The 26,723-nt window shown below is 36.9% G+C and overlaps 1 protein-coding gene across 2 annotated transcripts in view; it reads left to right on the forward strand.

Moving 5' to 3' along the window:
• Positions 1 to 26,723, forward strand: part of TRHDE (thyrotropin releasing hormone degrading enzyme) — a 220,268-nt gene that overhangs the window by 109,198 nt on the left and 84,347 nt on the right. For both annotated transcript variants that reach the window (XM_015283004.4, XM_040651098.2), the window contains exon 7: positions 11,719 to 11,784. In XM_015283004.4, coding sequence (XP_015138490.3) covers positions 11,719 to 11,784 — 66 coding nt within the window. The remainder of the gene's footprint in view (positions 1 to 11,718; positions 11,785 to 26,723) is intronic.

Here is a 26,723-nt window from a genome sequence, read left to right on the forward strand (position 1 = left end):
TATGAAGGCTGTCTGAAAATAATGCCTTCTCTCTTATTATGTTGTCTTACAGCATCAGAAGCAGATGTTAGTGGTATGAAAGTAGAGCTTGATCCTTCCCGCCAATATCCTGTCACATTTTGTTGCCATGTGACAGATGGCAGCAGAGAGGTGGTCTGATACAATGGCGTATGACATGGAAGTGCGTTTGAAAAAATTGTGTGTCACTGAATTCCTTCATGCAGAAAAATGGCACCCACTGACATGCACTGATGCTTGCTGAACATTTGTGGAGACAATGGAGCACAGTGAGGTGGTGGGTGGTGTGTTTCAGCAGTAGTGGCAACAACGTGAAAGACAAGTCACATTCAGGACACCGTGCAGACTTCTACAAGTGCAGCATGCAGGTGCTTGTTCATTGCTGGCAAAAATGCATAGTTAATGGTGGTGACTGTGTTGAGAAACACCGATTTGTAGCTGAGAATTTGCTCTCTCAAATAGAGTTATTCTGTTCTTTGTATCTGTTGTAGTTTCCATGGGAAGAAATTGCCATTGGAGCAGCCTATGTATGACAGAGTATTTGTAGATTTTGCAGGCCCGGAGGACCCCCGTTTGGGAGGCAGCTGTCTGGAACAATCTTAGCCCCACTGTTTTGTTCTTGTTATTCCAAGGGAATATTTGAATACTGGAGAACTTATGAAGCCTAAAGGATGTATTGAAAGAGGAGAAGTAGAATGGCATGCCTAGTTATAGTTAGTTGCAAATCAATCAGTTTTAGACAAATGGTTTGAGATGCTTAAGTGATGTTTATTTAACTAAAAATATGAAGGAATGTTTATCTTCATGCTTCATAAAAATAAAAGTAGTCAAACAGGCTTGATTTCAATCTTTGATAAGATTGTGTGGTTGGTAAAGATAAATTGTGTGGAGACATAGACTTTTAAAATCTGTTCAATTATAGCAAAATATTCTATTAAAAAAACAGTGCTACATGGTATCACTACAGAACACATTGACTGGATTAACAGCTATCTGATAATACTGATCTCCGCAATAATTGGTGGAGAATCATCACAAATTTTTGGTTCTATTTTACTTAATTTGCTTTTAGATTCTCAGTGGAGTTGGTTGGCAAAATGGTGATATGTTTCTTCTTTAAAGTAAAGCAACAGTGATCGTGGAAGCACTTTAGTAAATGTTCCATCATAAACGGGAAAGTCTTCATCTATTACTTCTAATGGAAGACATGGAATTGTGGAGCTAGTTTTATCATTAGAGGAGATTCTTAATACAGTGGATTTTAAGACACACTGGTTTATTCAATGCTTACTTGTACTATGATGATGGCTGTCTATGTAAATAATGTCGTAACCTTTTGCGCTTATAATTTCTTGAGGGTTTCCTCATCCATAATGAAGAAGTACAAAGTGTTTTTCCTTGGTGGTGTTGTCAGCACATATAACAGATTGTGATGGCCAGGCTAAATAAAACTGCAGTTGTAAATGGGGCCCTAGTCTAGGTGACTGATGCATTTTATTATTCAAAGAAAGTGGTATGACAACACCTGAAGAACATGATGGTCATTTACTCCTGAATTTTATTCACTGTGTTGTGTTCCTAAAATTTACAAGAGAATTTTTGTCTAAGACAAACATTTCACCAAAGCTCATCTTGCCATCTGACCATTTTGATATTATCCAGGCCTAGAACAGCTGTGTTTGTCAGAATAGAAAATGATTATGATTTCTCAGTGAAAAGCTCTCCTTGAATATAATGTTGCTTTTCCAGTGATGTTTTGGCATCAGATAAATGGCCTTACAGTCTATAAAAACAACATAAGATGCCATTATGCATCTTAGATGATTTAGCACAGTAAATTACAGGTTTATAGGTGTACTTGCTGGTTTTAAAAATATCGACTCAACTAGACTGCAAGTAAAGTTTTAAGAACAGAGTAAGATTAATTTGTTTATTAAAATGTATCCTGGTTTTATTGCTGAATATCAGCAGCATGTTCACTTGTGCGTATGCACTTCTTGATAAGCAAGTATCAATTGGAAATGATATTTTATAAAGTAAATAAGATGAAAATACCTTTTTTTTTTTTCTCTAGTCTGTGTCATAAAAAATAAAGAGGTCGTTTTTTAGCTCCTTTCAGTGACGGTAGCCACTTTTTAATAATTCATTACTGATATCATGGAAATCAGTCAGACTCAAATTCAGCTGATTGTGTAGTTACTTGTTTAAGTTTATGTGCGTAATCTGTGTAGTTATTTTCCTTGTCTTTTTAAGGTAATTCAGCTTGTCACTAAATGATGGTCTGGAATAAGAATTTAAGTATTAGGCTCATGTTGTCACATCCTGTACTTGTACACATAGTCTGCGTATACCGATCTTCTTCCTCACTTTTTCTCAAAGCTTTTACATGGATTTTCCAAAGCGAAAGCCTCTAGGAATTCATTTGAACATGTTATGTTTTTGCCATATTATTGGGATTGGGGGATTGTTCAGTCTGGAGAAGAGAAGGCTCAGGGGAGACCTTATTGCTCTCTATAACTACCTGAAGGGAGGTTGCAGTGAGCTGGGGGTCAGCCTCTTCTCTTGTGTAAATAGTCATAAGACAAGAGGGAATGGCTTCAAGGTGCTCCAGGGGAGGTTCAGGCTGGATGTTAGGAAATACTGCTTCTCTGAAAGAGTGTACAGGCACTGGAAAGGGCTGCCCAGTTAGTTGGTGGAGTCACTGACCCTGGAGGTGTTCAAGAATGTTTGGACGTTGTGTTGAGAGACATGGTTTAATGAGAGCTATTGGTGATGGATGGATGGTTGGACTGGGTGATCTTGTGGGTCTTTTCCAAACTTGGTGATTCTATGGTTCTATGATATATTAGGATAACATTAAGTTACTGTCATCAAATAAGGAAACATTCACATTCATGAAATTCATTTGTATTAAGCTTCATTTTTCTTCTAGTATTTTGAAGTGCTGTTGTAGAATACAGTACATCACACTGATGTACTGAAGTGCTCAGTTTCTGAAAATGAAAGACTTGGTGCTGGTACCTCATATTGCAGTCTATTTCATTCCCTGAAAAGAATTTATCTGTGAGTACTTCTAAAGTTTCCAGAGCTGAGCTACAGAAACACTTCAGGAACTCCAGAGAAGGCTTTGCAGTGATCTCTGCTCCATGGAAGAGCTTCAATAGATGTGTCTCAGGCACTGCCCATAGTACCGTATTGGAGTGGAAAGTGTGAACAGGGCACTTGTTCCAAGACTATCAGTGAGGCTATCGACCAAAAAAGATGGTACATATTACAAAAATAGGAAGGCAGAGCACATTTCAGCATGATCTTCTGAGTGGGAGATGAGGAATGACTGGACTTCTTCTGTGGAAAAAGAAGTGTATATGGCAAATATGTTGGCTTAAGAAAGCTCAATTTAAATGCAACCACCTGGATTTGATGGTGGTTACCTAGCTGTCAGTTGCTCTCACAGGAGAACTGAAGAGATATCAGTTGATTTAAGGTCACATCAGTTGCTCAACAGACGCTGCACCAGGCTACTCACATCTCTCACTCCTCTTCTTTAAAATGCTGAGTGGTAGTTAAGTTAATTCAGTGCATTACTTGTGGTGTAACACAACGATTCCGTTGAACAGGTTTTTAAAAAGATGTTTACACAAATGCACACTGTTCTGTATCTGCAGTGAAATAAATTCTGCAGATGTGACTTAGTCAAAACATATTTTTTATGTCAGATTTTCTGCAAGATTTGGCAGACTTCATTTTGGTTCCTAATTTTATGTAAAGGTTCTTTTTTAAATGTCACATTCTTGTTACATGTCTGATGTACATTGTTCTTTCAGTTTAATTCATGCTGTGTTTTTTCCCAATAAGCTAAATTTCATAAAGCATCCAGCTGTGGTTGCTTAGTACCAACAAAGAATGATTGTTTTGAAAAACGTGGCTTGGATACTACATGTTGGCTAGAGTTCAGATTACAAAAATAATGTGCAAATGTACATTCTTTGTATGAGTGCTTTGTAACATGCTCTTTTAATATTTTAAATGAACCTTGAATCAGGGAGTTATCTATTCCGTATTTAAAAAAATACACAATAGTGCATGAATTCAGGAAGTTTGAGGTGAAATGAAATTATATTCATTTTCTTAAAAACCTATTTGATTGTGGATATCCTTAGGCTTTCACTTGACAGAACACTATAAAAATATGTTCAACATTCTTAAGAAAAAGAAATGCTGTTTTTATTACATTTGGAGTTCTGAAAAAATCTTTTTCTTCAGCATGTTTCATGAAGAAGAGATGCATTTCAATCAGTATTCAGAACATTTTAGTCAGAATTTGGAAGTGTTTTCTTCAGTGTGTGTGATCTTCGTTGATTTTCTTAAGGTTGTTCATGCCTTGAGTGCAGACAGCAAGCATACCTTGGGGTTACTGGGTGAGTGGCTGCTTAATGGTCAGTGTGTAAAAAGGGGAATTCAGATTTTTAAGATGAATTAGTTGTATTGGACTTGCCTGATTCACATGCTTGTGGGAGATGGAGAGGTTGGCTCGACCTCGTCAAATGTCAACTTGGTGATAATACGGCACTGGGAAAGAGAAATAGATAGAATAAACAGGGATGTTTTGTAGCTAGGCATAAGATAAGCTCTCTGCTGTTTATGGAGACTTGTTATGGAACTTTCTTGCTTTCTAGCCAATGGATTGCTAGTGGAAATGTACTGAATATTTGTGTTAGAATATAAAAGGCTTGCTTGAGAAAGTAGATGGAGACACGGCAATAAATAAATCTTCCTTGCACGAGAAACCTGTGTCACGTTGCTAACTTGAGACACATGCTGAGTTTATTCTTTGTAACAGGTTGCAGGAACTATCAGTTTGAGGTAGATATATGGGAAATACTAATCAAAATACCTCAGTTAGTTGTTAGAAAGTCTGAAGATCGGGGTTGCATCCATCTACTTGTTCTGGAAGTACCCAAGTGTGGAGTGCAGAACTTCTGGAAATGGGATGTAGACTGTCCATGAAAACAGGCTCTGTCAGAGAGTTGCCAGGGGCAGTTTAGTTCCTAGAATTTCTCCTAGAGCCTATTCTGTATAGACTGATGGGTACAGCTTCTTATTCCAGCAAGGTGCAGTCTATAAAGCATGTGAAGGATAAGTAACTCAGTACATGTATAACTTAGTTGCTTTAATGTTAACTTCTGCAAAAGGAGATTTTGTCTCCCTATCCAGTTCCAGTTTTTATAGGAAATTAGGAGACTCCGGGTTTTCAGAAATTCTTTGGCCAGTCACCATGCCAAAGGCTTTTGACTCTCCTACATGGAGCTGCAGAGCAACTAGCATTGCTGCAGACTGGAGGAAGGTCCTTTTACATACTGGAAATGAGATGAGCAAATGATTTGGAACAAATACAGTTTATGGCCTTGTCTCCTACCTGTCTACTTGCCCACGGAATATTTTCTCCAAAATGCGATGGGCCTTTCCATGCTATTCCTTCAAATCTTTCTTCTCAAAACTTTTTCAGTTATATTCAGTTGTAGTATGGCACAGAATAAATAGTTTAAGGAGGGAAATGTTTGTGTATGTTTAACGTAACTGATTCATATTAAAAAAAAAAGTAGCAATCAAACTGTGTATTGGTTCTAATCTTAAATCAGGAGCTTTAGGAAAGAATGGAGCATTTGTTAGTGCCTGTATGTGATCTGAGCTTTGTTATTATCACTTCAGATCAACGTGAGTACAAGAAATTATTATTGATAATAAAAGCTCTAACAATAATATGATTTTTTTTTTTTAATGAGAGAAGCAAAAGCAAAGTGGGTCATTGGAGGTTTTGTAGAAAATTGGTATGTTAGATTTTTTCTTTGAAATTCAATTATGTAATTTTTGTTGGCAGTCCAGTGCTCTTCTCCTCAGTATCTCACTCTGCTCTTTTACCTTGGGTACCGTGGTGGTGGTTTCCATAACAAGATACTTCCTGATTTTAGTTTCTATGTCAAAGCAATTGGCTTTTATCCCTAAACCAGTGCAGCAAGGTGGACATTTGATGAGAAAGACTTATATTGAGATCTGCATGATTGTTATTCCTGATATTTGATGTTACTTGAAATAAATTTATAAGTGAGCCTGCAAGATACTGTCTCAGACTTTACAAACTCAGGGAGATGTTTTTGCACTGTTTACACTTTATCTGTGCTATTTCAGATGTATTTCTTCAGATGAGATGAATCAAGAGTAGCTGAAATGCTTGCTTCTCTTTCCATTGCCTTTAAAGGGAATCTATGCAGCTGGCTCAGCTTTGTAAAACTGAGTAAGCATTAGGTAGTTACAGTGTAGGCATCTGCATTCAGTCACATGAACCTCCATCCTGCGGTTAAAAGAAACAACAAAACTCACAAAAGCAGAAGCAGAAAGAAAAAAAAATGATATTCTAGAGAAAAAAGTGACAAAATTTGATGGGAATGAGGATGAAAAAACTATGCTAGTTAGCCTTTTATGCTCTCTGTTACATTACAAAATGATATTTTACTCTTCTGAGAGTCAACTGTAGTTCACAGTTTCTCTTCTGTGTTGGTGACATTTTTCTCTCATAAGCACTTTTTAGAATACTGACATAATTTTTGATCCTTAAAATAATAATGCTGGGAGAGTTTACAGCTCAACTGTATCTATTCACATCTGACCCCTTGTCCTTGCCTCCTAGCTTCTGCATAGTTCTGTGTACCCATCTGCTGATTTTCACAGTATCTGCTTCTCCAAAATAACTTCATGCATTCATTGTTTTTAGTAGTTTTATTTGCTGCCTGTTTGGTACAGAACATCCACCTCCAGTTAAAAAGCACACTGCCCTATCTCCAGGACACTCTCTTGAGTACCTGGCTGTGGTTTTCTTATGAGAAAGTATGATAAACTGAGATATGATTCATTGTTTTCCTCTTTATATATGAGAGGATGGTATCCCAACAGTTTTGTATCTTAATTCTTCAGAAATTCTTGGGAACTACCTACTAGTATAGAATTCCTGTAACAGTGGGGAATCAATCTGCGTATGGCCTTTTTGAGCAGTGCAGTTGAATTAATCTCACCTAACTTTAGATGTCTGCAGTGCAGATTGGTACATATAAGCTAGTCACCCAAGGGTCATTTTGGAGTCAAATATAAGAGATAGTGCATTTAGTGTACGACTCATCTGTTTTGAGATAAAGTACACCCAGAATTGACTTATTCTGTCTGTTAACAGCATCTAGAAGTCTAAACAACTAAACTACCTGTAGACAGAGATGCTACAGATACCTGCATTTGGTATCCCATGCTGTGTGGCTGTGTAACAGTACTTTTTAGTAAGCAGCAGTGATATTTTTGTGGTTTCAAACTTAAAACATTTTTGTCTGTTTGTTTGTTTTTTTCCACTGAAGAAAATTCCATTTAGTATTTTCTTTTGTATAAGAAGTGATTGCAGGATGCAAATTGCAAGTGAAATAATTAGTTTAAGAATTCAGATACAGTAAAATCAGATCACCTAATTAGGGAATTGAATTAACTCACAGTATTTGTGACCTACAGTGATGCCACAGGATCACAAAATGTAGGAGTGAGTCTTTAAAAATTAACTTCATTTAATCTGAGATCAAACTTGCAACCTCATTATTATTATTATTATTTTTAATGTGGGGCAATTAGACTGAATGCCTTCACTGTGCTTCTGCATTTTCTGGATATCAAAGGCAAATTCAGCTCACATATAAAGGAATGTGTATCCTGCTTTTAATAATGGATGATCTTTACTATAGTGTAGGTGTGCAAACAAGTTTGTTCAGAGAAATAAATGTATATAACATTTACTGCATAAACTTACAGCGGGTTAGCCACTGTTGACTAATTGCCCATGAGCCGGCTTTCCCAGGAGTGCTTTGCAGACAAGGAGTGCACATGCAATTAATTTCCGTGAGACAGCTGATCTTCTGCCTTCCTTCCCTATAGCATCTGTCTCATTGCTGAAGCTGAGGAAGCTCCAGCTGTGTCACAGTCTGTAGGATGAACATGCTAGGTGACCCTCACTATATGATTTCACTGTCATGTTGCTCAGTTTCCATTTATGTAATGGGAAGGATATTGATATTGCCGTCTCACAAAGCACTTTAAAATCTGCTAATGAAAGGCATTTCACCAGAACCAGGTAGTGCCATTACTCATTGACATTGAGTGAACTTTCATTAAAGCATGGTACATAGTTTTTCCCTGGCTTGAGTAAGCTTTTGTATTGTCAGGAACATAGATACATTTTGTGAATAGGAAATAATTACTTTCCACTAGACCTGTTAAAACCAATGCACTTTACCTCTTGACAGAGTACTGAGTCATCTACTGCCTTGAGGAAAGCACTTAAATCATCAGTAAGTGGTCATGGTGCCCTGTGAGGGAGCCAGATTCACTTCTCAAGACTACATACATCATTCCTCAGCTGGACAAGTGCTGGCAGAGCAGAGGTGGCCCTGAGAGTGAAGTAAGAAGCAGACCAGTTGTGTGTCAGGGCATTCAGGGAATTATGCTGACAGGTTCCAAAGAGCATCCTCTGCAGTAGGACAGGTTTGTTGTGATTTAGGATTTATACATATGTAGGTTTAGGTCTACGTTAGAGAAGCTTTCAAAAGTATGGAAGCAGAAGTTCTCTGGATTCCATATAGTTTACTGCTTGGTAGGTGAATATACAGTGAAAATGCCAGCATTTGGGCCATTCAGATAATCTGAAGGTTATATATTCAATCGCTCCTGTGACTGAAGATACTTTACATACCTTCTTTCCCTCCTTAGGATCCTCTAATTAGGGTCATCCTCCATGCCCATCTTTTAGGAAGTCCTTCTTCTTTATTTCACTTACTCTGACCTTTTAATCCTTATCTGTAAATCTATTTCTTTTCATGTCCTGTCAGTATCTGTATTTCTTGTCTTTTCCTTCCCCTCTCAGAGCTGAGAATATCAATTGCATCTTCTTTGGAATGTATCACTATTCTCTCTTCTGCCTCCTTTCAAAGTAGAAAAAAATAACGGTGAAATACGTGGTTTTCTCCCATTCCTTTCCCCCATCTCTTTTCACTCCACACCAAGAGCTGCATTTGCTCCTCTGTTTCTTGCCCCTTTTCTGGTTGTCTGGTTTTCTCTTTTTCTTCTTTTCTTTAGAATCCCTTTCCTTTCTCTCTCTCTTGTTTCCTATACTATTCTACATTCTACAGCAAATAAGTCATCCAGATAGGTAAGCTGTGTGGAGAAGATAGCGGAACTGGGACAAGCACATTGTTGTTCTGGATGTTATAAATGGACTTCTGGGTTTCCTGGAGGTAATTAGAAAGAAATTCTAAAGTATCTGTGAAAATGAATAGATCTGGAGAGAGTATTCGTGTCTTTGTATCTTAGAACTCCTATTCAATCTTTATTTGCTTTTTTACTTTATTTGCTATGTAAAGGCCAGTCACAGTTCCATCCACGATGTGACTAAATGAGAGCTATGAGAGCAATTTTATATTTATTTCATGTCTTTCTGATGGTTCTTGGTCTCTGGATAGAAAAGACTGTATGGGAAAGATCACAGGTATTTGCTTACTTTTCACAGAAATTGGTAGAGATAACGTACATATATGAATATGCAGCCATTATTAATATGTGAAATTTAGATACTGATAGGAGGGACAGAGGGACCCCAGAATACTGACAAATGAGTGTCAAAAAGAATATGTTTATTGTTAAGGATTTGGACTGATATATTTAATGTATTGTGCTTTTTTGGTTCTGCTTCAAATATTTCTGGTTGCACTGCCTAAATTACTTACCAAATAAATTGGATTTATCTGCTTATTAGATTCTTTTCTGTCTGCTGTTTATCTGCTTACATAGATTTATCTGCAATTTATCTGCTTAAGCATCTCAGAGAACTTTACTCACTCAGTTCCTCTGGTAAAATGAGGGTAATAACACTTCCTGACCTATAGTCTTGACTGTTCAGGTAATAATCTGTGTGGACAGGAAGAATTTTCCATAGTGCTTTGTGTTCCTGATATGATTGCTCTCTCTGTAAGATTAGGTACTACCATAAAAACACAGCACAGTGTTAATAATGGAAGCATCTTTTTTTCTTTTTTCTTTTTTGCTTTTTCCAGTGTTCATTTCTCATAAGCAAATACAAACATTTCCTGGATTCATTCCTTTTTTTTTTTACCTTCATTTGCTTTATGAACTACAGATTATTTGTTGCTATGTATGTGAAGAAGAGCTTATGATCTGATGATTACCAACAATGTACTAATCTTTTTGATTTATACTGTGATTTAAAATAATTATTATTATAGGTGCTTCGTTACTTCAGAAATAGGCACTGCACTGAAAATTGGTAGAATATGGGTCAAACTGTTTAAAAATTGGACAACTACTGAATTCCAAAACTAATCTGAACTTTAACAGGAAAAGACATTAAATGTGGTCGTGAAAGTTGCAGCTACAGAAATTCAAATTAGAAAAAAAAAATTGCACATTTTAACCATTGGAGTAAGTATTAGCTTTGACACATGATGTAGTACTGTGAAACACTTTCCTTTTCTTGAATCTTTCTAAAGTAGGTGCTGTTATGTGAAGAGAAGCAGTAAGGTTTTTGCCTAGCTTGCTGTTTGACCTCTATTAATGCAGGAAGTCAGATTATATTATTGGAACAGTCCTTTTGGCTTTAGTACCTGATAATTTTTGAATCTGTGTAATGTAACTTTTTTTTCCCCTTAATTAGCATCAGTCTAATTCCTGAGCCTACATCTGTAGCAGAGGTTGTTGAATTCTAACGTTGTGTTTTCTTGCAGCCTTTTATTCACTGTTTTTAAATGAAAAGTGTCCTCCCTCTCATATAGAGATCGTTACTAAGTGTAACATTTGATTAATGGGACTGGGATTTTCCTGATTTGACTGCAAAGTAAGATATTATAGCTAGATCATCTGTTCTGCAAAGGTATTTTTGCTTGAAATAGAGCACTTGTGCAGGGGGAAAATATACAGAAGTTGTGGTCATACTGAGAGGGAGTAAGAAAGCCCATGGGCTGCCTTAAAGAAAGCTAGTCTGGCAAGTGTGTGTGTGGTTCTTGATGTAAATACTGACAATTGAAATCATTTGTAAAACAAAAGAAATTTTTTAGATCTCAATCCTTTGCCTGAAGGGACAAGAGGTAAAAATTGATATAAGTACAGTAAGTGTATTATACAAATGCTTACATCTTTGGAAGAAAGTGTGGGAGATAAACTGACTGTTAATGAAGTGAAGTATGGATATCAATGTCTTAAAAATGAAAATGAAACGATCCACTTCTAGATCACCACATCTTGAAGGCTTTTTTGAGGGAAAATATTATTACTAAATCCTGATTTACAATAATGTAAGTAAAATAAGAATATTACGAATAACCACTGTTGTATATTTTATCATGGACATTATGTTTTGCCCTCACTGAAAACTGCACAGTAGTACTAAGTGCACATGAGGCTGGGGACAACCCAATCATTTTTCCTTGTAAATCTTTGTGTTATCTTTTATCTCATTGTTTTTTCATTTGAATGAAGTTAAAGATTATAATAGTCACAAGTTTCTAAGGTGATATTGTTGGATACAATTGCATACTTCAAATTGTTGTTATTACTTTTGCACATCAATATTTAACAATAACAGCTTTTTTGAATTATTTCCCACAGGGTGCAGCTTTAATTCGAATGTTGGCTAATTTTATGGGTCACTCTGTGTTTCAAATGGGCTTGCAAGTAAGTAAGATATTTTTGTCTTTGTGCAAGTGTGTATTTCTAGCAGCTTGTCTCATTTGTTCTTTTTTTCTTTTTAAACCATATTCTCTTATATTTGTGGAAATGTTTCTTTAATTCAGGACTGTTGGAGGCACCAACATATCCCTGAAGCTGACTTTGATAGAAAATGCTGGGCGGTATAGCACACAAGGTGGTGCCCCTGTAAATGAAAGCTTCACCTCTATTTCTTGGTGTACGTAGATATTACGCTTTAGGTAACACACTATTTTGTGTCTGGTTTGTGTACATTGCCAGGTAGAGACCGTTTTAGCCATATGACAGCTGTGTGGAAGGCTACTGAGGAAGGAGCTACTTCTGTTCAATTACATTTGCATGCTGATATGCAGTCAAGGCAGCTAGAAATTACATAGCCCTAGAAACTAGTAATGCTTTTCAGATAAATACTTTTGCCTTTTCCTGCCCTACAAATAAAAATCCTTGAGCTTTATTTTTACCTTTGATAAACATGGAGCGCTCTCTACCTTAACAACGTTTTCAAAGCTCATTTTACCTTTTAAAAGAAATCTGAGGAGGTAACAATTCTGTATGAAGAAATTCAACATGCTGATTATCAAGGATGAACTATTTTCAGCAATAATTCAGTGCAAATGAGTATTTCATAAACTATTTAAAAACAAACAGGCCAAAGCATAAAAAACAATGCAACTCCCTCTATTCCATGGAATTCTGCTTGAGTAAATCATGTTACAGGCAGCTGTGATTGATGAATTATGTATGATGCAGCCTGCTACTTAGAAGTGTCCTTTAAAGTAAATTGATGTTCACCTGAAATACAATTATGCTAAGATGGAAAGAGCAATCAATCTTATCTGTTCTTAGTAAGCTTTTCATTTTGAAATTTAAATAAACTATGTCTGGGATCAGGTCATTTTTTAACACAATAATTCTACATCTAACCAAAATGAATTGAAAGACAAAAATATAAAACAAAGTTCCATAAATGCATTAGTTATATTGCAGAGAGGTATATTCCATGCCATAGGCAATGAAAGGAAAAGAGGAAAATATGGCTTTTTGGAGGGTTTATAGGACATTCATGTTTTGCATGGGATCCGTTTAAATCATTTCCTTAGATATAACATTTAGTCTGATCATTTAGTTAACTTCATCCAGATTTTTTCTGCGTAAGATCTTTTATATGTAGATGTTCAAATCCTCATCTAATTTAAGCCAATAAGACTTCTGTTATCAGTCCAGCAAAGTCTTTATTTCAACTACATTTCATGAGGAAATTCAGTTTTACTAAAATGGCATTTCACTCAGGCTTGAAGAAAGGGAACATTTTCATGCATATATCCCAAACCTCCTTTGTCTGTTTGCCTTGAACAGTGTTAAAGTTGTCCTGGAATAAATAAAAGAAAATTACTTTAAGTCAAACAAAATAATTATAATTTAAAAAATCAAAGTGGTAGTAGAGTTGGGTTTTTTTTAGTGTTTTCCTATTATTTTTCCTTTTCACTGTTTCTACTCTAATAGAAACTCTTCCTTTATCAAAGTCAGTGAAAAATCTGTGAAAATCTAACTCGTGGAAGTCTTGGCTTCAGTTCAGTAGGATGATATTCTGCTTCTGTTTATAAAAAATGTTTGAAATCCAGATGGAGATTTTCTGTGTGTCTGACTCCAAGTTGAACAAAATAAAGCACAGTGCTCATGAGCTTGTTCATAAGCTACAAGTTATGTAATTGGAAGTGGATGTCATTCATTTAATTATTTTGATTCTTTGTGAGTATAAGAAAACAGCATTCACTATGTTCTGTAGAGTTGGGATGCTAGCTTTGCTAATGGTATGGGAAACTGGGTAACTGATTTACCCTTTCTATCATTTGTTAGGGCTTTTTAGCTCCTTAGTCCCAGTACTGCTACTTGGGATTTAGCATCAAGATCCCTCAAATCCAGTTTTGTTACGGAATTCCAGTGTTAGCAGCTAAGTGGCATTTTTCACATATTGCTGCCAAAGTAAAGCATCATTACTATTATTTAGAAATCTCTTCAAGTAGCAAATAAAAAGTACAAAAGTGTACTTTCTGGTTCATTCATGCTCATTCTAATGGCTTTCTGAGAAACTGAGTTCTGAAAGACCTCCACTTTTATCTTATTGACCTTATTTGTTATTAGCCTCCAGTATGTAAAACACATCAGTTTTAATATTACCATTATTTCTGTTCTTTTTAGTGTGTTAGTTATGTCCTTAGTGTTTCACAGATGATAAAAAAAAGAGTATTTGTATAGTCTTATTGTACCACCATAAACCCAAATGAGTAACCTTTTATATGCATTTGTGTGGAATGCTTGTGGTTTAATCGAAGTCAAGGTATGATTCATCATCTAATTAAGAATTGCAAAATTAGAGCTTTTATACAATGCTAACAAGCCTTTGGGTTAAGGAGAGGAAAGTATAAAATTTATAGCAAGCAGCTAGTGGGATATCTACCTTTTCTTGTTCCTTGCCACTTACATTTTCTGAATTTAATTACGTGCTATCACCTGGCAGCTGGGTATTACAAAGAATTCAAGATTGTCTTTTAGAGAAAACAATCAGTTGTGTTAAAAAGGAAACTAAAAAGTTGGTGAAGGGAAGCATGGCTCATTGCTGGATATTATTTGATAATCAATGTGAACTAAAGAATGCGTACAAAGGTGCCCACGAAGCCCGGAATTCAGCAAACCATTTTATGGACAAGTCTGTGAGGACATAAAATATTAGCAGAGGCAGTTTTATAGAATATATGGTTTGGATAGATTCATATTTATTGAGGATAACTGGCCCATTACTATCACAGTAAATATACAGTGAATATATAGTGTAGAACTTCCATTGTAAAAGTGTAGCCAAGAGAATACCTAATGAAGATATGATTTTCTGGAAGCCCTTCAGAAACATAGGATGTCTTGAATCATGTGACATTATCAAACACAAGATTTAGTAACAAAGACAGATCTTTTTCACTGTTTTCAGATAGCGTGCCACAGACAAATGCAAGAGAGAATCTATCTATATTTAATGACTGAATAACAACGGTAAGTGTTACCACAGCTGGTAACTGTTGGATACAAAAAAGTCACAGCTATCCTTTCTGTAGAAAAAAATCTAAGGACTCCTTCCTTCTCATACTGGGTGATACATTTCTTGTTAGAAGTCCTGACATCTTTCTTGATGTGCCAAGTTTACTGTGCTCCAGGGAAACTGAAAGGATGAATGTCACTAAATACCAGTACTCTTCTTACAAAGTGTTACTTTTCAGTCAAAATGCCATTAATCAGGTAGGATATCAGTTGGAGTATGGAGTAGCTTGGTCAGCAGAAGGCACCAAAGTTGGACTTATCATTCAGTCATCACCCAGGGCAGTAATATGCAATAGAATTTTAGATTTTTATGAGATTTTCATCTGTAGGTTATTGTTCTTAATCTGTGTGCTTGAAATGAATTATTGCTTACTTAACTTAGAATCATAGAATCATAGAATCACTAAGGTTGGAAAAGACCCACAGGATCATCCAGTCCAACCATCCGCCCTTCATCAATGGTTCTCGCTAAACCATGTTCCTTAACACAACATCCAAACACTCTTTGAACACCACCAGGCTCGGTGACTCCACCACCTCTCTGGGCAGCCCATTCCAGTGCCTGACCACCCTTTCAGAGAAGTAGTATTTCCTAACGTCCAGCCTGAATCTTCCCTGATGCAGCTTGAAGCCATTCCCTCTCGTCCTATCATTAGTCACCCGGGAGAAGAGGCTGACCCCCAGCTCACCACAACCTCCCTTCAGGTAGTTATAGAGAGCAATATTGTCTCCCCTGAGCCTCCTGTTCTCTAGACTGAACAACCCCAGCTCCTTCAGCCGCTCTTCATAAGGTGTGTGCTCCAGACTCCTCACCAGCTTTGTTGCCCTCCTCTGGACACGCTCCATGGCCTCGATGTCTTTCTTACAGTGAGGGGCCCAAAACTGGACACAGTACTCAAGGTGTGGCCTCACCAGTGCTGAGTACAGGGGAATAATTACTTCCCTGTTCCTGCTGGCCACACTATTTCTGATACAAGCCAGGATGCCATTGGCCTTCTTGGCCACCTGGGCACACTGCTGGCTCATGTTCAGTCTAGCGTCAATCAACACCCCCAGGTCCATTTCCTCTACACAGTTTTCCAGCCACTCTGCCCCAAGCCTGTAGCGTTGCCTGGGGTTGTTGTGGCCAAAGAGCAGGACTCGGCATTTGGTCTTGTTGAATCCCATCCCATTGGCTTCAGCCCAGCTATCCAACCTATCCAGATCCCTCTGTAGGGCCTCGCTACCCTCAGGCAGATCAACACTTCCAGCCAGCTTGGTGTCATCTGCAACCTTACTGAGGGTGCACTCAATACCCACATCCAGGTCATCAATAAAGATATTAAACAGGACAGGCCCCAGCACTGACCCCTGGGGAACACCACTCATGACCGGTCGCCAGCTGGATTTAACTCCATTTACCACCACTCTCTGGGCCCGGCCCTCCAGCCAGTTCCTTACCTAGCGAAGAATGTATCTGTCCAAGCCACGATCTGCCAGCTTCTGGAGGAGAATACTGTGGGAGACAGTGTCAAAGGCTTTGCTGAAGTCTAGGTAGACCACATCAACAGCCTTTCCCTCATCCACCAGACGGATCACTGGATCATAGAAGGAAATCAGGTTGGTCAAGCAGGACTTGCCCTTCGTAAACCCATGCTGGCTAGGCCTGATCCCTCAGCTGTCCCGCACGTGCCGCGTGATCTCCCTCAAGACAATCTGCTCCATGATCTTCCCTGGCACCGAGGTCAGGCTAACAGGCCTGTAGTTCCCTGGATCCTCCTTGCAGCCCTTCTTGTAGATAACTTGTGTCACTGTATTACTTTTCTAGGAAAGTTTTATTGCTCTACTACAAGACACCTCTTAAAGTTATCAGTGTTTTTATTTTTTTCTTGTATCAAATACAGAGAAAAAGCCTAGTGATTTGGAGGTCTGGTACTTAGATGTGTGTGAAGAAACACCCTCAGCTCTGTAAAGAGACCATTCTGCAGTGGTTAATTTACATTTTTCTTGTATTAGGTTGATTATTTTGGAGATTCATCTCTATTACTCTGTATCTGTCAACACCACATTTCATTTGCCACGTGGCAGCTCATTGATCACGCAGATCTGTATCCTTTTGAACTTCACTTGCTGCTATGTATGTGTTCATCACTCACTCTGATTTAGTGCATCATCAGCAGTTTGAATTAGTTACCAAAGGAATCCCTGCTTCTCTGATAAATTAACTGCTTTTGTACTTCAGGCTTCACATTGTGAAGAAAAATTTCCATACTGTTCTTTGGATAGACACTGGCTTTTTTTGGTGCTGCTGAGTGGTCACCGTATTGAAACAAATTGGTCAACCTTTCAGTAGCGCTGACTGGGGAAATCTGCCGTGTAGGCTGTTAAATACAGCAAGGTTAAAATTTCAGACAATTTTTACTGTCATAAAGCTGGCTAGTTAGACTGAGCTTCTTTCATCTACACTACTTAGTATTTCCTACTTTTTAGACACCTCTGTGCGTACCTGTACTCTTTGAATTGTTGCAGCACTTAATGTGGAACTCTATCTAAAACTTTCTAGGTTTAAAATAGAGCTCTACGTGCTACCGTCTGTATTGTTCACTGCTTCTATCCAAAAGCCTACTAGTTCTATATGATATATTAAACAGACTTAAATGTACCCATTTTATCTTACCTATTTATTACATATTTATTCCCAATTCAGCTGTATACTGTTAAAAATTATACATCATTAAAGACTTACTAATGGAGTTTTCTGTAAAAACAAAAAGTCAGGCACCTTTGGATCAGGCTCAATGAAGTAGTCTTCTGTCATGCTCTCTCTAGAACAACAGTGAACATGGAACTCTCTGGGGTCTTCCTCAGCTCAGTGAGAAGACACAACTTTTGTGACCAGGCAGTAGCACCTTCACAGCTGGCAGTCCTCTGATGTTGCAGTTCTGCTGTCTGGTGCATTTAGTAGATGTTGAGTGAAGTACTTTTCCGCTAATTCAGCATCCATTTGCTTGGATTTAGAAGAGCACAGAGTATATGACTTTGACAAACATCATGGGTCATACTGGCTATGACCTGTACTTTAGTTGCTACTGATCCCTTTATTTTTTAAACTCTTTCACTTTTACTGACTGTTGTCAACAGAACAGCTTGAGTTTGTTAAAAGCAGGACATAGGAAATCATAGGAATCTCATAGGAGCTGACATCACTGTTTTCTACACTGCATGTCATATGAGACTGATAATATCTTTTGCCTTTTCTGGCCCCTCAGCATTTATTGTTCTTCTATTTTACATCATTCTGGATTTTAGGTTTACATTTTTAAATGAATTCAGTGCTATGAAGTTTTTCTGTAGCTTTTTGCACCATGAGTTAAATAGCTCAGTAAAAGTTTACCTAACGAATCTTTTGTATGTTGAAGATCACCATGTTGGTTTTTCTTCCATTGAAAGTGTTAAGATGTGCAGCACAGTAAGGGCCAGACCCATATTTCTATAGAAAACTGAAGTCCTTTCTCACGTGGATTTGGAGTATTCCACATATATAGCAAAATACTTCTGTTTAAAGAAAAATTATGGTTGAGGATGCATAATTAAATGCAGAATTATTGAGAAATGCTAAAGATAATTTAATGTTAATTGCTTCCTCTTCTTTATACATCTTAGCCAGTGCTTCTATTTACGCAATTGCCCAGTATTTTCTACACATGATGATGTCTGATACAACTCACAAAGTGGACCATGCGACCATGCTAACTTAATTGTCCTATGCCTTTTTTTCCCCTATACTTTTCACTCACTCTGTAGTCCCTGTTTGTAACTACTGCATATGATTTTCTTAGTTGCCAGCCAGCATGATTTCAGAGCATATCACTAACAGTCAGTGGACAGAAGACTTCAGCCTCCTACGAAGGGTAGGAGTGATGCTAGACACCTATTTATAAAGGAGATCTAGGCCCACAGAAATGTAAGTTAAAAGTTACATATCTGTGGAATATGCAATAAGAGATACTCAGTACAGCATTTTTTTTTCTCTCGTGTTTCTCATCACTTACAGATCAGAGCAGTTTATGTGTTTAATAGCACTTCTTTCACTGGTTTCATCTTCAGCTTCTGGGACTCCACATGGCTGCAGCTCAGCCTGTAGAGGTATCCTATAATTGCAGTGCAGGGAAAAATTCTTCCTAAAATGCTGCATCATAAAAATATTTCCATTTGATTATATTAACTTATTTGCCTACTTTCTGATCTTCTCTTTGTTCCCTGTGCATTTGAGTCACATGTTTTTCTTCCCAGGCTATCAGAGTGCCTTCAGTCCATAGAATTGCTGAAAGATGGGGGAGTTGGGCTCTTCGATTTCTGTTTAAAGGCTCTAACCTCATCCTAAGCTAAAACAACTGTGAATTATTGATGTAGAGGGAATGTAGGACTCTCTTGCTGCTAGATCATCTAAAGTTGATCATGTTAAGAAAAATCATGGCTGTGAAATAAGATCACTTTCCTTCTTGCCTTTAGATCTCTGCTACAGTGCACGGAGATGGTAGAGCTTTTCAAAGAAAAGAGTGCCAAGAAAGGGCAAAACTAATGATTTTTCCATACTTTCATTCTGTTGAATAAAATTTTTGAGCATTCAGTCTGGGACAAACATTTTAGATGATAGGATTTCAGCTAAGATAGAAATTTTAGCTAAGATTGAAAGATACAAAGATAGGATTTCAGCTCGAGCAATTACATTTTGGCCAAATTGGAAGTCACAACAGGGAGTGCTATATGTAAAGAGTTGTAATGGCAAGTGCTGCTAAACCTCAGAAGCAGGTGACATTCCCAGTGTCGAATGTCAGAGCAACATTACAGTCAGTGTCATGTTCATTAAGAGGACATCATGCTGTTGTTCAGCTACCATAAAATGTTGCTTTATTTCTCCATTGTTAGAACTTCTTCCAAAAAGAAAAACAATTATTGTAAACACAGCTTAAGTTGTTAAATGTGTTTCCTCAGAACGTGATCGGCCTTTACAACATTACAATCAACCATATTACACATAATGCATACATATCCATTTGGTATGCTTTCAGTAAGCTTTATTTCCTTATTTTGTTGCATGGAAAATTCAATTATGGCTATTTTCTCCATTTCTATTATAGGAATTATTAAGAGAAAGAATTGCAGGTATGAATTCTCAGATAACATCAGCAGGCTGAGTGGCTATTTAAGAAAATGCTTTCTTTTGGAATAAAATTATACTGTTTTCCCAGTACAAGCTTACTAGCAACTTCATCTCTGTTGCTATGAAGCAGCACAATGGAATTTACACAGTGCTGGAAGTACATGTTTTACTGTGATTCTGCCATCCTTGTGCAATCAAAATTTCCATTAGCTCTTTAGAAGTCAGTGGGAATGTTTCCAGCACAAAGATTGCAGGATTGAACTCCAAGTTAATATTTAGTACACATAAGAAATGAAATAAATCTACTTCTGTTTAACGTGATGGAGGACATACAAAATAAAGCTGAATCTCTACTGAGGAAAAGAGTCTGTCGTTGAAATTCTCTTTCTCTACACTCAAAGTTAAGCTACTGTAGTAGCCAGTCATATATCCATGCCATAGCAAGAGAAATCTAGGGATGAGTCTTAGATGGAATTTCTATAGTCCAACCAGTGTAAGCACTATGGGAAGGATATAGTTCCAAACCATACCAGAAAGTACCCTCAGTGCCTTCAGTTGTGTTCCTGTGCTGCTCCATACTCATGTTCCACTCTCAATGTCATTTGTTGAATTTTGATTTGATCACTTTTGAGAAAAAGCAAAGACAGTCTTCCTGTCAGGATCTTGCTTTTTGCCCTCCCAGCTTAGCATCTTAAGCAGAGTGTCCTCAGCAGTGTCCCAGAAAGAAAGCTTCAGTTCAGTGTACTTGTGTTGTCTATCTGTCTAGCTGAGGACCCCCACAGGCTTGACCTGGAAAAGAGTTTCATTTATTTTTTGACTATATTTTAAGGACCAAATTTGTTGCGGTAAATTGAAGTAATGAGGCCACAGACTTAAAATATGACAATAAAATGTATCAGTTTTTACTATTTGTTATAGTGCAATCTACTTAAACAATGAGGATTACCGAGTGGATTGTTGAAGAAGCAAATAGAATTAGTTAGACATAGTAACATGTAGACACATGTAAATGATAATGATTTTTAAAGGGTTCTACATTTTGCAAAATCAAATACAGCTTTAGTCACGGTACTGCATGATAGTGTTTTGCACCGTGTTTGCTAGATCAACATAAACAACCTAAAACATAGCAAAGTTGAAGCTCCACTGTTACTGCTTCCCCATCTGCTACTCACTGTTAATGTAAAAATGTTGCAGGTGCTTGTGATCTAAACACAGTGACATGCAAATCATGTTTACAGTAAGTTTTCTTAAGTGATTAATGATGACCTCTTCAGAGTAAGTAGTATTGATTTCTTTCTGATTTTGGGGTTTCTACAGAAAAGAATATTGTGGAATAAAAAGCACAGACTTTTTGCATTGTTAACAATCCCTGGGCATATTTCAAGTTAATACAGAGAAATGAGCAGCCAACTTGTCACAATTAGCAGGTGCTGTCCAAATATCTCTGGAAAAAGTTCCATCATTTTTTTTTGTTTTCATTGCAAATGTATTTATTGAGCATTATCTGGCTTTAGGCTCAAATGCATTGTGCAACCAAACAAGGCAGAACTAAAATGAATGAACAATTTCAGACAAATATATGCAGTTCAATTTCAAAGAGTACTTTATTCCTGTAAGGTTTTTTCTTAGTTCAGTAGTTTAGTACCACTACCAAATAATACATCAAATAAATTTCTTCTTAAAGCCAAGCTTAATATACTAGCAAGTGTCTCACTACATAGCAGACACCATCAGACTCTGCTCAGCAATAACTCTGCAGTCCTTCCAACAGTTCCCTTTAGACTTCTAATGCAAATTGTTTTGCCACAACTCTGTGATTGCTATTGCCATATTTCAAAATGGAACCTCCTTCTTTGCGTTAATAGCTAATAGGTGAAGCGGAATTCAGTAAGGCAAATAAAGCTCTCCATATAATAATTCTGATCTTTCAATATGGATTCCAAGCAAGGCAGGATAAATTTTGACTCTGAAAAATTGCCTGAGTACAAATTTTGAATCTTTTATTTAGATGCCCCATTCATATTGAATTCACTGAGTTGTAAGGCAGGAGATTTATGAATTATAAAACCGTGTGCCTTAGAAGTATTTGGAGATTTGATTCTTCTGTTATGTAAGAATGAAAATGACAAGGCTGTGTTGATTTCAGTTGGGTTACTTCTGATTTACAATTCTGGTCTCTTATCAACAACAAGCAGAGCAAAGCGAATAGTCCCAGTGACTTAATGATGGCTTTTTATTCCTCCTTTCTCTTACTAATTTCTCTTGGGTCTCAGCCTGAATAGAGAGCTGTTTAGGACAGGGCTCAATCTTTTAAATGAATGTCACATTTGCAACACCATGGATGAAATATTCTCAGCATTGCCCTAATTCTGTTCCCACTGAAATTAATGCTAAAAGTCCTACTGACCCATATAGCTCCAAAAATGTCAGTTCTACTGATCTAATTATTATAACACATAGGAGTAATGAATTACAAAGAACAAAAATATTATAATTATGCTGGTATATTCAGCATCATTGGTTCTAGAGAAAATTAAGATATATTTCCGTATGTGATTCCAGTATCGCTCTTCCTGATTAGTAGTTACAGCTTACTGCTCACATATAATGATTTAATTGTATATATGACATGTTGACAGTGGATATTTTCCAGTTGCTGATGATTGTGAGCATTCTATCACTGTTATGTGTGGAAAAAATAAAGGTCTGGGATTTCAGCTGGTGTACATTGATGGGATTCTACTGATTTCCATCCCCAGGATTTTATGCATTGCCTGAGATACTATCCCAAAGAGAAGGCAAAACGCAGCTGAAGTGAGTACTTGCATGATAGATCTGAAGTATGCAGAATGCCCTTTTAGGCTGTGATTTTTAACCAATTATGCATTTGTATCTGTAAGTTAGCTAAGATGTTACTGATACATTAGGTGTTTTAAACATGATTCTCCTGTGGTAACTCAGTAGAATTATTAAGAACACTGAAATTGCTACTTGCTATTAAGAATTTCTACTTGTGTAATGCACCTAATGATAAAAATACAAACTGGATAAAATATCAGTTGAGAAAGTGTGGTTGTATAAAGAGCAGATCAAGTATTAAGTCTGTGTAATTATTATTATTTTTTTAAAAGACAAAATGCGTTAGAGAAGATCTAAAAAAAAAAAAAAAAAAAAGAAGCAATTCTGTCCACCAGACCAGGAAGTTTTACAAGGAATCCACTTTCAGAAAATGAAAAGATGGGCAGAGTCATTTATCACTTTACAAAATGTTGGCCAATTAATCTTTATTTGGAGGAAATTCAACAGGTGTGTGCAGAATTATGAGAATTAAGGAGAAAAAAAATAGCAGCAACGTGCTTTGATTTTCCAAATCTTTGTAAAATGCTAATTCAGAGTTTTGTTTCTGATATCAAACAAGCAAGTCTGAAGCTGGATTTATACAGGCATGCATGAAAGTTCATTCAAGGTGTGAATTGTAATCTGATTAGTTAAACCTCATTATAGCCCCATGTGGACACTTTCAAAACTGAAGCTGTTTCATTTATTTCAATTCATCATGAAGTTTTCAGTGTGACTCAATGTTACTGAGTTTTGTCAGTTTCATTTCTAAATTTGAGTGTCAATAAATAAGGTTTAGCATATGTTAAATAATTAGTTGTAAAAGTTAGCATATTGATGAGGAATGGTAACATCAACCATTAGTATTAAAAGAACGTCTGAACATCCCCATTAGAGAAAGGTATTTCAAGGTAAACTTTTCCCTCAAATATTTGAGACCTGCTGACGAAAACCTCTGATTTCATTGATCATTTTTCTCTTAACTGTCTTCTAAAATCACCACCATATTTTCTTCTGTCTGACCTTTTTCATAACGCTCACTTTCACAGGACAATAGTTTCATGAGGTACCTCTCTTTGTTTTCCCCAGTGTTGCCTCCAGCTGCTCATTTCTGTCCAGGTAAAAACCACCCAGTGCCTCTTCATTTGTACTGGAAGACTTTGTAGTTCTTTTTGTTAAACTTAGTCAAGGAAGTAAGTGCCCTTGTCGGAGAATTATAGCGCTACCTCCTATTCAGGTCATTACAGAGTTCTTGTTTATGAAATCGCCTTGCAAACAGGGAGATTTGGGCAAGAAGAAGCAGACAATTGTTGTGGAAGGCACTTAATTTGATTGCTCTACCAAAGTGTCTTCAGACTGTAGCTTGAGGGAAATGCAAAAACATATTTGATGCTGTGTCTGTATATAAAACATATGTGAGAGTTTTAGTACTAGGCGGGAACAGGCATGGCCTTATACTCATATGCTTGCTATTTCAGTATCATTTTGATGCTTGCTTTTATTACTGTAGATTAAAATGCCTTTTATGTGTTTATTGTGTTTATTTGTTTGTTTATTTAATTTAATTCTTGGATTGTTGCCCAATGAGTAACTTCTTTGTTGTTGTGGGAGGAATACATTTTAATGTATTTAGATTGAAGTGGAGGAAGGATGTCAACATTTTTGATCCTCTGATAGAATTCACTCTTGAAATCTAAAATTTATGTATGACTCCAGAATGTTCTGTAGGTTAGCAGTTTCTGGCAAGACTACCTGGAATAAGTTTTGTGCATTGATAGCAAAGCTGATGTAGAAGATGAAGAAGTTATTCAGAATATATGACCTAGAAAAAATCTGTCTCCAAGTGTTTTTTTGTTGACTTTTCAGTGCTGTTTTGGTACATGGTTTCTTCATACCTGTTCTTTTGGTTTATAGGTAGCTCTGACACAAGTAGTGTCAACATCCATCTAATTTGCCTGATACAATGTTTACCAGGACCAATAAGGTGAACATATGTACCCCTTATTTTGTAATCTTTGTCTGACTACTTAGCTATGAGAGTGATCACGTCTCTTCCATCAGGCTCTTCTTCCTCAGGGGTTAGTCTGTTGTATAGCTCAAAAATACTTCAAAACTAGTTGGTTATATTAGTTTTTCTGTTGGTGGTCTTTCTCTCATATATAGTATCTTCTAATCTTTGTCCCTTGCTGAAGCTTTTTTATGTGATTGTTAGTGTCAAGGTAACATTAGATAGCAATTTTGATGTTAGCAGTGTGAGGTCAAGGGTTAAAAAAAAGTAGTATCTAATTTTCAGTGTCAGTTAGATGACATCTGGTAGCCTAAGATTAAGTACAGAATTTCCTAGAAAGCTAACACATTGGATTTGATAGTCAGAATGTTAGAGCGTGATTTCCACCTGAACTAAATATTTTTATTCTTTACTCTAAATCTTTGGTCAGATATAGCAGTTAGATATAAAAATGTTCAACAAGAACACATGGTAAACTGAAGGAAAGAGATCAAGGATCCAGGAGTAGGCATGAAAGACAAACGAGGGAGAGAGAGGCGGGACTACTGTTTCCTGAGCCCTGAAAAATATGGACATACAGAAAAATGTTTCTGTGAAATATGTTGCTAGTTTTTCGTCATTTGTGCCATAAAGCAGAATCTCTCAGTTATCTTTAGGAGAAAAAGTTATTCAATGTTAATCTGATTTAGATCTCAGCACCGCTCATGTAAGTCAGGATCCATTGATTGGTTCAGTCAAATAATCAGCTTTATACAGATAAACTGAGAAAGGAATTTGGTCCTGGTTATAGATCTGAAGTCTTCCTGAAAGTAAGATATATGTTTGGAGGCTTATTTCCCCCTCACAGTTTTGTAACCTCTTCACATTTATCAGTAACTCTCTTTTATTAGTTGTGAGTGTTATCCTATTTGGATGGTGGGGTAGTTCATTTTCTCGAAACCAAGCTCAACGCTAGGAGTACTGAGGGAACTAAGATTGCAAAGGGATAAAAGACTTCTTCCTTTAAAATAATCTCCTTTTCTTAAAAGAAGTCTGATGCAAGGATGGGCCTAGAAGTTTAATCAATACAATATTACTGAAAATATCTTTCAAAATCCTTCGGCACTTTTCAGTATGTTCTCATTTTTACTGCTGTTCAAGCCGTCTGCTTCAATATTCAAGTAAAAAAAAAACAAACAAATTCTAGTAATAAAATAGTTTTGAATTATTTTCTGGGGAGGATTAAGATTGCTCTTTGACAAAACATTATATAATAGTCCAAATCTTGGAATTTTTTTCTAGATCTTTGATTTTGCTTGTGTAATAGTTGGAATTTGTTTTCATGGCACAACAGAGTTTGGATTTCTTCTTGGTATCTGACATTAAAAGTAGTGAAACAAGTGTCACAAAGCCACATTGTCCTATCACATATTTTATTGATAGAAGTGAAGGCATTGTGGGGTGTGTGATTAATTTTCATGTTAAGTGACACCATGCCAGGGTCTAGGAACTTTCTACTTTCCCCATGACAAAGAAAGCATTTAAAGGTGACATTACAGTGAGAGAGAAAGGCGGATATGTAGAAGAGCTGCCTTGAATCTTGAGTTGTTAAAGTGATTTTCATGCCACCTTTTCTCCTGACACATAACCTAGGGTTATAGAAAAGTGGCTGAGGCATCTCTCCATACTCCAGCATACTCCAGTTGATAAAACAGCTTTTGTAGATGCTAGATATGCAATTTTATGATGGGAAGCAGCCTTGCAGCCATACGGTTCTGGACATACATGGTTATGAGAAAGCTGCTTTAAGTCACTTTACCACCTTTGGAGCAGTGCTGAGCACAG

The sequence above is a fragment of the Gallus gallus genome, chromosome 1, assembly GCF_016699485.2.
Source record: "Gallus gallus isolate bGalGal1 chromosome 1, bGalGal1.mat.broiler.GRCg7b, whole genome shotgun sequence".
Taxonomy (NCBI): Eukaryota; Metazoa; Chordata; class Aves; order Galliformes; family Phasianidae; genus Gallus; species Gallus gallus.